Here is a 12,681-nt window from a genome sequence, read left to right on the forward strand (position 1 = left end):
AAATTTACACACTAATGTTATTGCGCATTTGAAAGGAATAGCAAGTTGTGCATAGCAGATTTGCAGTTTCATGTGCCTTTTTACTGTACTGTGTTATGGAGATGCTTTTTTTATTCCATAAATTAGAAATAAAATAAAAAAAAAGAGAACTCCTGGATCAATGAGATCACAGGTCCATTTAAAAGAAAATATAACAAACCACAGTAGAGAGACTAGAGGAAACTGTAGTAGCTATTCACATGAAAGTACAGACAAGAGGGATGAAATGGAGGAGCCTTGGCAGGAATGACTGGACGAGAATGCAGTCAGTTCCCAGAATGAGCCTCAAGATTTTAAAGGCAGGCTTGGCTGTCAGTCACAGCATTGGCTCTAGTGTGGCACCAGAGAGAGTCACTGACCTTGGGATACTGGCGATGACACACTTCAGCGAGATGCAGGCCCGTGACCACGCCCAGCCTGGCTGCCAGGCGTTGCAGCAGGAGCCCCACGATGGTGGCAAGAAGGAGAATCCAGAGCAACTAGGAAAAATTAATTCCCCCATGATGGAGGACACACTCATTAGGCAAGTGCAAAAGACCTTCCTTTCAGGAACAAAGCTTCCTTGGAAATCTTGGGGTAGGAGCAATATGTTCAGACTTGGAGCCCAGAGGAGGCAATCAGGAGACCTAGGCTTTATGTAGTCTTGGTTTACACCTGACCTGCTGGGACAGGCTGAGCAAATCCCTGTGTTTCCAATTCTAACATAACCCCTTCCTTTTTTTAGAGGAACAAAGGCAAAATGAAAGACCTGATAGGAAAAAATGTTTTGTATTTTGAAAGTAACAGATTTTTTCAGGCTCCCCTGAAATTCTAGATTCTGAAACACTAAAGTATCAGGCTAGAGTTAGGACCAGAGACTGGACCTGAGGTTTCACAGGTACAGGGTACTCCTAAATGAGGAAATGTCCCCCCGCAATGTAGGCAGCACCCTCTCTGAAAGGTCTGATCTCAGAGAGATGACCACTGAGAGGTTCACAGCCAGTATGTGTCAGAGACAGGGGCTGAACTCCAGGGATTCCTGAGGTGGAGGCCAGGTCATCAGTACCTGTACCTCATGCTACTTCTCTAGCATCTGGCTAAACACTGCCAATAGCCCTCAATCCTGATACTCCATGAGCAGAAAGGATGTGTGTTATATAGAGAAAGTGGAAAGGCTGGAGACTCACCTTAAACTGGGCCACAGCCCCAGACTGCAAATCGGATTCTATGTTCCCAGGATCCAGATAAGCGATGCTCATGAGGAAGCCAGGCCCTGTAAAGGCCCAGAGTTTGCGGAAGCTAAAACAAGAATACTACACAAGAAACAAGATATAAGGAGGACAAATTGAGCTTTGCTCCAAATTGAAAACTGCAAAACCATTATTAAAGAAGAGGCCTAACACCTGTTAACTTTAACAAAAGTGAAGGGTCTTGGGTGGGTCTTCCTCTGGCCATTGCAGCAGCACCGCCCTTGGGGTACACAGGTCACACGACATGTCCCAAAGAACACCCTCATCACTCTGATCACCTTTACCCTATAACTAGACTAACAATACCCATATAAAATCCAAACAGCTACCACGAGAAAGAAAACAAATAGCTTTTGTTTTTGAGACAGAAAGAAAAACATGCCCACAGTAAGAAGCAACCTATCTCCCACTACAGACTCCTAACAGTCAAAGTCCAGTTTTTAGAGACTGTTGGCTAGAGTTCAGAACCTTTAGATTTCACTGGACAGGAGTGGTAATGGATTGACCCTACAGGGGACCCAAGGCTGGGTCCTGAGAGTTGACTAGCTCCTGAAGGATTCTGAAGGACATCTAAGCTCTCTGGATCTTCCCTCTGTATCCTCTCTACCAACCTCCTCCTCAGGAATGGAGATCTTCTCATCAAAGTAGGTGGTGAAGGGCTCTTCCTGCGATGCAGAGGCTTGTGAAAGGCAGTGACTACTGTAGATGGTGTTAACAGCGCCCAGGCTGGCAGTGTCCCCATGGTCTCCAGAACCATCTTCTGAAGTCATATGCAAAAACGGAAAGAATCAGTTTGGGGAGAAATTCACAACACTACCCTCACCACCAGAAAAACCTTAGTACTCCCTCATATCATTGTTATCAGCACAAAATTTCTATGTGGAAAGAGATCTATGACACAAAGAGAAAGCAGTAGACGAGCCAAACCAAGGTAAATAGCATTTCTCAGTAAAAACTTTCCTATGTCCTCCTCTAGTACCCAAAGTGAAAAAATATTATATTTGCTATAATGCAGTTTTCCTCTCACTCTCCATCAGGGCAAGCCACCTCATCCCCAGAATTTAAAGAAATAAATCAAGCCAAGAAAATGGCAGGACTCACGGTGGAGACACTTCTCGACCATTATGTGTCAACTCCCAGGTGCTTCCCAGACATTAAAAAAAAAAATCTACAGAGCTCTGACACTCAGGGCAAAATGCAGAAATGTCAATGAGTACAGAATTTTCCATGTGTTCAGCCTCCCCTTACTCCTGACTCAGTCACCACTAGTCACATGCTGATCAAGGCTAGTTCAAAGTAGGCTATTTATCTATACACTCTTTTCCCATTTGTCAATTATCTTAGAGGGAGGGTGCAGAGGTTAGGAGAGTGGGGGAGGAGGTCAGCTCAGTTTATTCATGAAGACCAGGCTCCCAAAGCCACGACCAGGCTCCCAAAGCCACCACCATGCCCACGTTTGCTCAGAGCGTACCGATCAAGTCTGTGACCCCATAACATCAAGTTTTTTTGGAGGGGAAGATAAAGGTGGTAGAGGAGAAGCTCAACCTGAGTGGCAGAATGGACAAAGCAATGAGTGCACTGGGCTACGAGTCAGGAAGACCTGAGTTTGAAGGCTTCCTCAGGGATTTACTAGCTATTTACAAGCTATGGGCAAGTTATTTAATTTCTCAGTCTGTTTCCTCAGGGATAATAGCACCTACCACACAGGTGAGATAATAAAAAGCATTCTGCAAATCTCGAGAGTGCTATATAAAAGCATTCACTATTATTATCATCATTTTAGAGTCAGTAAAAAGCTCAAAACAGTAGATCCAGGATGATCTAGAATTCTGGGCTTCTTTAACTTTTTCCCCTCATGACTCACAGTTTAAGAAGCACTGAAAGAGAGTAGAATTCTATTCTACCAGGAATTCTGAGTTTGAACTGAGTTTTACTGCTCAGGATAGCTGAACCAATGTAACCAAAGGGAGACACTCTCCTTACATATTCATAAACATCTTAGACCTCCACTGTTCACAATCACAATAGGGAAGGCAACTGCTCTAGCCAGAGAGAGCAGAGAGCAGTCAAGGTTTTCAATTACATTCTGGTGCCTTGGGCGCCAGGTCTGGAAGAGAAAATCAAAGATGACCATAATCAACCACAAACAGCAGAAATTGCTAACTAGCCTAACCAGGGTATTATAGCTCCAGAGTCAGCCTGTAACTTCATTCTTCAAGCCTCTGCCATTTCAGACCAGAAATACAATATACCTAGCATGATGACAATCCATTTTAACTTACTGCCTAAAAGGAGAACAAATTTAAGGACATCATTGTTATATCCAGAAGGAAAAATTCTGGAAGGGGGTGGGAGAGATGATTTACAAAACTGTTTAGAACACTCTCAATAATTAACACAAAGCTTCAAATTACCAGCAGGCATCTTCTCATTAGCACTTAATGTCATGGTGGAACCCGGGACATCCGAGGACTTAGAATAGGATTCTGCAAAAGGGAGAGAAAATTAATAAGAATAAATAGGCAGAGGATCAGCACTTGTCAACAGTTACAAGTCGGCGTGACCCCAATGTCCCACTTCATAAACAGTGTCATAAACAAATATGAAGTAGTTTGAAAAATTCTTTTTGGAGTTTGATCAAACTAATATCTAATCAAATGAAATGAGTTTCAAATCTGTACAAAATATTTCTGCTATCAAGATTTAACAAGTTGGAGAAGAGAGTAATTTCAAACAGGCAAATTCATCTTATATTAGTCACAGAATCATACAATTGCAGTGCTACTTTATTAAACATTCCATGTGTAAGAAAACATGCATCATATATGAATTAGAGGTCTAAAAAAGTTAAGAGTTTAACTAGTACAGCTGCTATCTTTCCCTAAACCCAAACTCTCTAAATATAGATGGCTGCCTCTCCCATTCTCCAGGAACAAAGAGTCACACCCCACTTTGGCTGCCTCTTCCAGCATGTAAATCCTTCTTAATAGTTAAGGCCTTCACATCTGTTCTCATTACAACTCAAGTCCCTGCTGCCTTCCTGCCTTCTGTTCAGTCCTGTAGGACCATAGGGAACTACTAAGTTTTCTGCTCTGAGTGATACTCAGCCTATTTTAGCCCCTTCTTTTTCATATTGAAAAAATTTTGACCTCTCACAGTTCCTGTTCTTCAGCGCTGATACTCTGTAGCTCTTTTAGGGACAGTTTTCTAGTTTCTGATAGGCAAGTTTTTGAATTTGCCACAAGGAAAGCCTTTTTGCCCTACTTAAATTTTCTGTGACCCTGTCAGCTTAGAATTGGGCTATCTTTCCAATGTCACCAATGTAATTAATACATAATGATGTTCATACAAATGGTCATCCCTAAAACATCTCCTGTTCTGGTGTCCAGCTGCTAAATAATAACACTCCTCAATCAACTGGCCTCAACTCTAAAAAGCTATTTAAGAATGATGACAGCCAATCCATCTCAAGTCTGTTAAAGTTAACAGCTCACCTATCTTCAATTATCTGGCAATCTTACATATCCAAAACAGAGCCCAGAACCAGAAAATAAATTTTAAAAAAGAAAAAGGGCTCTGAGTAGTCAGAAGAGATGGGTCATAAAATTCATGCACTTTATTCAGAAGGTGCTTTGGGCCCTCGCTCAGACAGAAAAACCTATTTTTATTATAAAATCTTCTTTCCCAATTTGGTTTCCAAGTTTAACACAGTTGAGAAACAGCAGAAAGTGTGGCTGCTATAAGCAAGAACACTGAAAATGAAGAAAAGATGGGCAAATACATTGGTATGTTCTTTTAAAAGGAATTATGTAATACTTCCTTTTTAAAATGATCTGTCTTGAAAAGAAAAAAAAATAATATGGTATCTGGAAAACTTGTCTTCCTGGAATTATTCTCTATACCAGTTTCTGGATAGTAGAGGTTCTTGTTTTTCCATAATCTAGAAAGCAAAAACAGCACCTGGAAAAGTGCATTAGCTTAGCAAGTAGCAATTTTAAAAATCTATGGCAAAAAGAAAACACTATGACCAGGGTAAGATAGGGTACAAAGAGCCTGGCCTCCTCTCTTCGGCCTCAAGGCTACATATCTATTGCCCTCCTATATTCAAAGGGAAAGGAAGGAAGAGAAGAGAAAGTGGACTATAATTTATAAAACCAAAGTCATTAAGCCCCCAACTACATCTTCTACAGATTGTTTAGTGGACATAATTCCCTTTGGGCTCTAAATCTCCATTAAATTGGGTTATAAGGAAATAGTAATTCAATATTACATAGTTTTATTCAGTGGGACAGTCCCATTTACCAACTCAAGATTCACTTCCTTGTATTAGTGACTACACATAAGACATATAAATGGTCAGAAATTGACACACAGCTGCATTTGCAGCAAAAACATTTATGCATTTTTCTTTTTTAAAAAATTATCATTTATTTGTAACATTCATTTACAAAAAAATTTGAGTTCCAAATTCTTCCCTCTCCCACCCACTGAGAAGGGAAGCAATGTGAAATTATGCAAAGCATATTTCCCTACTAGCTGCATTGCAAAAAAAAAGGGAAAAGAAAAATGAAGAAAGTGAAGAAATTATGCCTCAGTCTGTACTCAAGAGTTCTTCAGTTCATTCTCTGAAGGTGGATAGCATTTTCCATCATGACTTCTTCAGAAATGTCTTGAATCATTCTACTGAGCAGACATTACAAAGTTGCTGTCTATTGCATACAATGTTCTCCTAGTCTTCCTTTTGCATCAGTTAATACAAATTGTCCCAGGCTTTTCTGAAACCACCCCCTTTTTATCATTTCTTACATCACAGTAGGATTCCATCACAGTCATATGTCACATTCCCCAATTGATGGGTATTCCCTCAGTTTCCAATTATTTGCTGCTATATTATTTATTAGCTATTATAAACATTTGTGTATATATATATCTATATATATCTATATCTATATATATCTATATTATTTATTAGCTATTATAAACATTTGTGTATATATATATCTATATATATCTATATCTATATATATCTATATTATTTATTAGCTATTATAAACATTTGTGTATATATATAGATATAGATATATATAGATATATAGCTTCTTTTCCTTTTTCTTTGATCTCTTTCAGATAAAGATATAGTAGTGGTATTGCTGGGTCAAAGTGTGTGCACAGCTTTATAGCCCATGAGGAAAAGTTCCAAATTGTTCTCCAGAATGGCTGGACAGCTCACAACTCCATCACAACTTCAGCATGTCATTTTTCTTTCCTATCATGTGAGGTAGTATCTTGGGAGTTATTTTAATTTGCATTTCTCTAATTAGTGGTGAATTAGAATATTTTTTTACATGGCTATAGATAGCTTTGATTATCATAACCTCACTCTTTACAAGCCTATTTAGAACTTTTTTGGCAAGGACTGGAGTGGTTTGCCATTTCCTTCTCCAGTTCATTTTACAGATGAGAAACTGAGGCAAACAAGGTTAAATGACTTGCCCAGGGTCACACAGCTAGTAAGTGCCTGAGAGCAGATTTAAACGCTGGAAGGGGAGTCTTCCTAAATCTAGGTCTGACACTCTATTCACTGTGCCACCTAACTGCCTTTTATATGCGTTGACTATTTATTAATTAGGAAATGGCTCTTATCATTATAAATGATTCTCTCTCTTGGATGGCTCCAGTATCTTTGCCAAAGGGGGTCAATGAAGAGTCAGACATAACTGAAACGACTGAACATCCTTATATAAGCAGTAAAGCCTTTATCAGAAAAACTTGCTGTAAAATTGCACCCCACATACTTTCCTGTTTTCTTTCAGAAATATTGGCTGCATTGGTTTTGTTTGTGCAAAACCTTTAAAATTTAATGTAATCAAAATTATCCATTTTACTTCCCAATATCCTCTCTATTTTGTTTGGTCATAAATTCTTCCCTTATTCATAAATCAGACAGATAAAATATTCCATTCTCCCCTTATTTACTTATAATATCATCCTTTACGCCTAAATGTACCCATTTTGACCTTATCTTGGTAGATGGTATGAGATATTGGCCTTTACCTAGCTTTTGCCAACCTGCTTTCCAGTTTTCCCATCAACTTGTCAAGTAGTGAGTTCTTGCCCCAAAAAGCTTTGGTCTTTGGGTGCATCACCTATGCATTTCTAATCCTCACCCCTAAAAGAAAGTATTATCCTGCAATGGATAGCCCTAGCACAGCCATTTAAGTTAGGTTTAATGTAACTATTTTATCTCATCTGTGTCTAAAAGTTAAAAGGTGGTTTGTTCACTCTAGATAAAAAGTAGGGAAAGAGGGATCATTAAACTTTATTCCCAAGATTGCAAAAGGTTTGTTTTTATTGTTGGGTGTTTTTTGTTTTGTTTTGTTTTGTTTTAACAAAAATAACACACTAGGGGCTTATAGGCTAAGATTTGGGAAGGTCAGGTCAACTTTCTAATAAAACTCTACGTAAATTATCATTGAAGCTCTAAAACAGTGTAAGTGGAAGACATTTGTTGTGTTGAGCTTAAGTCAAAAGATTAGTCTATGTGTACAAAGGCAATAAATCCAGGGGCCATAATCTGAAGTTACATTATTATAGAAATTCCATTTCCTCTCATTTTTACAGTGTTTTTGCATATACTAGATATATTTAATAAAAGTTCCTTGAAGAAGTCAATAACCCAGTGTTTAATAAACCCAAGAATATAAATTACTCGGGAAAAGAGTCCTTATTGACAAAAATCTCTAGGAATATTGGAAAGGAATTTGGCAAAAATTAGGTTTAAACCAGTATCTTACATCATTTTTTACCATAAGGTCCAAAAGTGCACTTAACTAAAATATAAAAGGTCACATACCAAAAAAAAAAAAAAGGAAGAAGAAAGAAAAATAGAGGAAAATGGATAAATGGATAGAGGTACAAGACAGATACAAGGAGTAGCAGCAAAAATACAGAGAGCTCCTCCCTCTACCCCCACCCATCCCCCCAAATTCCAGACCTAGAAAATACACTAGCCTGATAAGGAAATCCAAGAAAAAAGTCCTGGGTTAGCACCGAGAGACAGGTTTGTGGCCATTGGGGCCAGCAGCGCAATACATGGAGCATTCTAATGCCCAAGGACTGAAAGAGAATCAATCTAGACTGTGCACTGACGGTGGAACCTACATGTGGAGGTGGAATTCTGGAGTAAGAAACGTTCACAACTATGCCAAAAGGGCTACAAAAATGTGCATACTCTTTGACCCAGCAATATCTCTTCTAGGACTGTATCCCAAAGAGATCATAAAAATGGGAAAAGGTCCCACATGTACAAAAATATTTATAGCATTTCTCTTTGTGGTGGCCAAGAACTGGAAATCAAGGGGATCCCCACCAATTAGGGAATGGCTGAACAAGCTGTGGTATACAAATGTAATAGAATACTATTGTACTATAAGAAATGATAAACAGGAAGACTTCAGAGAGGCCTGGAACGACTTATATGAATAGATGCTGAGTGAAAGGAGCAGAACCAGTAGAACTTTGTACACAGCAACAACCACAGTGTGTGAGGAATTTTTTGGTAGACTTAGCCCTTCACCAATGGACTCTTGAGGCAAAATGCCTTCCACATCCAGAGAAAGAACTGGAATTGGATCACAGAATGAAGCAGACCATTTTTTCTTATGTCATGTTTTGTTTTGGTTTTTTCATGGTTTCTCCCATTCATTTTAACTGCTCTATGCAACATGACTAATGTGAAAATAAGAACATATGTGTAGAACCCATATAAGACTGCACACCATCTTGGGGAGGAAGAGGGGAGGGAGAGGGAGAAAATCTAAGACTTAATGAAGTGACTGTAGAAAACTGAAAAGAGCTAAATTAATAATAATAATAATGCTAAAAAAGAAATGTTCACAAATTCTAGGATTTCTATAGAGTAAGAGTACAAACTGAGAAGCAACAGAAGTGATGTGGCCAACCCCGAGAAGAGAAGGAGGTCTCAGTTCCATTCTTAGTCCAGACTGAAGCCTACAGAGGAATTCCAGTCCAAAGGGAAACCTGTGGTTCTGTTACCAGCAGACCTTCACAGTTAGATGGGTCCGACAGCAGTCTACTGAAACTCCAACGGAGGCAAGCCCACAGGCTTATTACTGAGACCCAAACCCAGGGCAGGAATTTGCAGAGCTCAGATTTGGTTGGATAGCCATCAGACCTGCCCAGTATCAGGCCCTTCTGGAAACACTGAAAGCTAACAGATTCCCAACCTGAGCTATCCCTGAGATCCTGAAATAACACAACTTTCAAAATCCCAAGAAAGCAACAGCAGGCAGCTGAGTCATTCCCTCTAGAAGTATGTAGACCCTGGCCCTAAACGACCAAAAAAGAATCTCCTCATAAAGATTTAATAAAGGTGATGCAGTAAACAGAGTGCTAGGCCTGGAATCAGGAAGACCTGAGTCCAAATACGATCTCAGACACTAACTAGCTGTGTGACCCCTGGGCAAGTCACTTGACCTTTCTGTGGCTCGGTTTTTTCAACGATAAATTGGGGATAATAATAGTGCGTACCTCAGAGTTGTTATGAGGTTCAACTGATATAACATCTGTAACGCACTTAGCTTATTATCAGCACACTGTCTGGCAATAGTGGGAGCTTAATAAGTGTTTATTCCCCTTCCATTGCCTTCTCACCACCCAAAAAAAAAAAAAAAAAAGTCCCACCATCTGGTGGTAGGAATGCCCAGAACACAAGCTCAGAAGAATAAAGACTATCAGCAAAGCTTTAGAGAAAAATGCATCTGTGAGAATTTGACTAAAATTCCAGGAAGAAATGAAAAGAATTTTTAAAAACTTTTTTTAAAAGACTTAAGATGTTTTTATAAATGTAAAATGAGAGCACTAAGAAAAAAAACTGAAAAGGAGAGCTACAGAAGAAAGAACTGGAAAGAGAATTAAGAGCTTGGAACAAAAACAAAAGTACAAAACTCTGAAAATCAGAATGAAGCAAATAGAAGATAATGACTCCATGAGACATGAAATACTTAAAAAAAGAATGAAGAAAAAGTCTCAGGTATATCAGCAAAAACAAATGACCTGGAAAACAGAACAAGGAGAAAAACTTAAGTATCAACTGAAAGTTACCCCCAAAAGAGGATAGACATTATATTTAAAGAAATTATAAAAGGAAACTGAACAAGGAGAAAAACTTAAGTATCAACTGAAAGTTACCCCCAAAAGAGGATAGACATTATATTTAAAGAAATTATAAAAGGAAACTGAAGAATTTGCTAGCCATTGGAATATCACAGCCAAAATCCAGAACTTCTGGGTCAAAGAATTCTGCAAGCAGCCAGAAAAAAAGATTTCAAGTAGCAAGGAGTCACAGACAGGACCAGATGACTTAGTGGCCACCACTATTAAAGGAGTGGGGACCTTAGAATATGATGACTGTATTCCAGAAGGCAAAGGACATGGGTTTATAGACAAGAAGAGCTTAAGGGGGAGGGAGGACCAGGGAGAACTGATTTTTAATGAACTATGCATTCATAATGAAAAGACCCGATTTATGTAGAAATGCTGAAGTACAAACACATAAGTCAAGAGAAATATAGGTAAATATGAATAAACAATCACAAGGATAAACTCCTTACATTCTAATATAGGAAAATAATATGTGTCCTCTCAATTCTATCACGATCAGTGGTCACAGAGAAAAGTCCAATTAGGACTAGAAGTGATTCTGTTATATCATAATGATCTCAAAAGAATGGAAAGGGAGAACAATTAGAGAAAATTATCTTACATAATCAAGGTAAGCAAGCAGACATCTATACAAAAAAGGAGGAAGGGGTGGGGGAGAGGGTGACTTGAACTTCACAGATTCAATTGATCAAAAGAGGAAAGAACGTATGTGCACACATAGCTGCCTATAGAAATACATTTTATTCAGCAGAGAAATAGGACGGGAAGGGAGAATCTGAGAGAGAATCAATTAAGAGAGGAATTAATCTTAAGGAAAATAGACTCTAAAGATGTACAAAAATATCTATAGTACCAAAGCACTTGTAGTACCAAAGAATTGGAAACTGACAGGGTACCAATCAATGGAAAAATGGGCAAGTAAGTTAAGGTATGTAAATGTGATGGAAAACTAATGTGCTATAAGAAATGATGGTTTCAGAGAAAACTTAGAAAATCTCTACAAACTGATGTAAAGTGATAGAACCAGGATAACAATTCATACAAAAATAAAAGTACTATACTTAAAGACTTAGGAATTCTAACCAGCATAAACAATGAATCATGCTTCCAGAGGACTAATGACAGTGAAAGACAGTGCAAAACAAGACACACAAACATAGACACAAACACAAACATATACACATTTTTAACATGACCAACGCTGACATTTATTTTGCTTGATTACACACTTATAATGGGATTTTTGTTCTTCTTTCTCAAAGATGATTAAGCAAGGGTAGAAGGGAGAAAAGGGAGTTTTTTGCTAATTGAAAACAATTAAAATTTCATTTTAAAAAAATGAAAGTATCTTTTACAACTATAACTAGAAGAATTCTTAACAAGGGACAGGTAACAGAAAATAAAAGATAATTTCAATTACATGAAACTGAAAAATGTTTGCATGAACCAATATCAATGCTGCTACAAAAAGGGAAGCTATTGACAGAAAAAAAACTTTGTATCAAATATCTGATAAGGGTCAGTTACATAAGCTAGAGACTTAACAAGAGCTATTCCCATCAATAAGTAAGTAATCAAAGGATATGAACAGCTCTTTAAAAAAGAAATCAACTAACTGATCACATAAAAGATTGCTTTAGATCACTAATAAGAGAAATTAAAATTAAAACAATTTTAGAGTGGTGACTTCAGATGTAAAGACAAAGAGATGACAAAAGATGGTAATGCTGAATGGTCTAGGCAAGATCAGCGCACCAATACCTGGCTGGGGGTCTTATGAATTGGTCTGACCATTTGGAAAAACCATTTGGAATTCAGTTAAAAAAAAACAAAAGATTTGACCCAGAGATCCTACAGTTAGAACCATTTCCCCTCCTTCCCCCACCTAAAGAGATAAAAACCAGAAAGTTTCCCTATTCACCAAAATATTCATAGTAGCACTTTATGTGTTTGCAAAGAATTGGAAATGAAGTGGGGTGGGCATGCAGGAAAATAGCTAAACAAAAGTTTATATTCCTGTGAATGAACTTGAAGAATGAAGGGAAACAGGGGGAGACACATTTGAACTCATCAGTTCTGCCCCCAGGGGCTGTGACCTCCTCAGCAGCAGGGACTGGGTTTGCCTTTCTTTGTACCCCCAGCCCTGAGTACAATGCAGGGAGCATAGTACATGCTTAATAAGTGCTTTTTAACTTGACTTAATTAGGGATAAAGTAAGCAGAAGCAGGAA

The 12,681-nt window shown here is 38.3% G+C and overlaps 1 protein-coding gene across 8 annotated transcripts in view; it reads right to left on the bottom strand.

Annotated features, from left to right (window-relative positions):
- The window catches only part of SLC11A2 (solute carrier family 11 member 2), a 46,964-nt gene that overhangs the window by 24,276 nt on the left and 10,007 nt on the right, over nucleotides 1-12,681 (bottom strand). For 4 of the 8 annotated variants that reach the window (XM_072654687.1, XM_072654684.1, XM_072654688.1 and 1 more), the window contains exons 2-5: nucleotides 3,683-3,754; nucleotides 1,880-2,028; nucleotides 1,206-1,331; nucleotides 399-518 (exon numbers count right to left, since the gene is read on the bottom strand). In XM_072654687.1, coding sequence (XP_072510788.1) covers nucleotides 399-518; nucleotides 1,206-1,331; nucleotides 1,880-2,028; nucleotides 3,683-3,716 — 429 coding nt within the window. In that variant the 5' untranslated portion in view covers nucleotides 3,717-3,754. The remainder of the gene's footprint in view (nucleotides 1-398; nucleotides 519-1,205; nucleotides 1,332-1,879; nucleotides 2,029-3,682; nucleotides 3,755-12,681) is intronic. The other 4 variants (XM_072654685.1, XM_072654690.1, XM_072654691.1 and 1 more) reach the window with 2 other exon arrangements.

This window comes from Notamacropus eugenii, chromosome 3 (assembly GCF_028372415.1).
Source record: "Notamacropus eugenii isolate mMacEug1 chromosome 3, mMacEug1.pri_v2, whole genome shotgun sequence".
NCBI lineage: Eukaryota > Metazoa > Chordata > Mammalia > Diprotodontia > Macropodidae > Notamacropus > Notamacropus eugenii.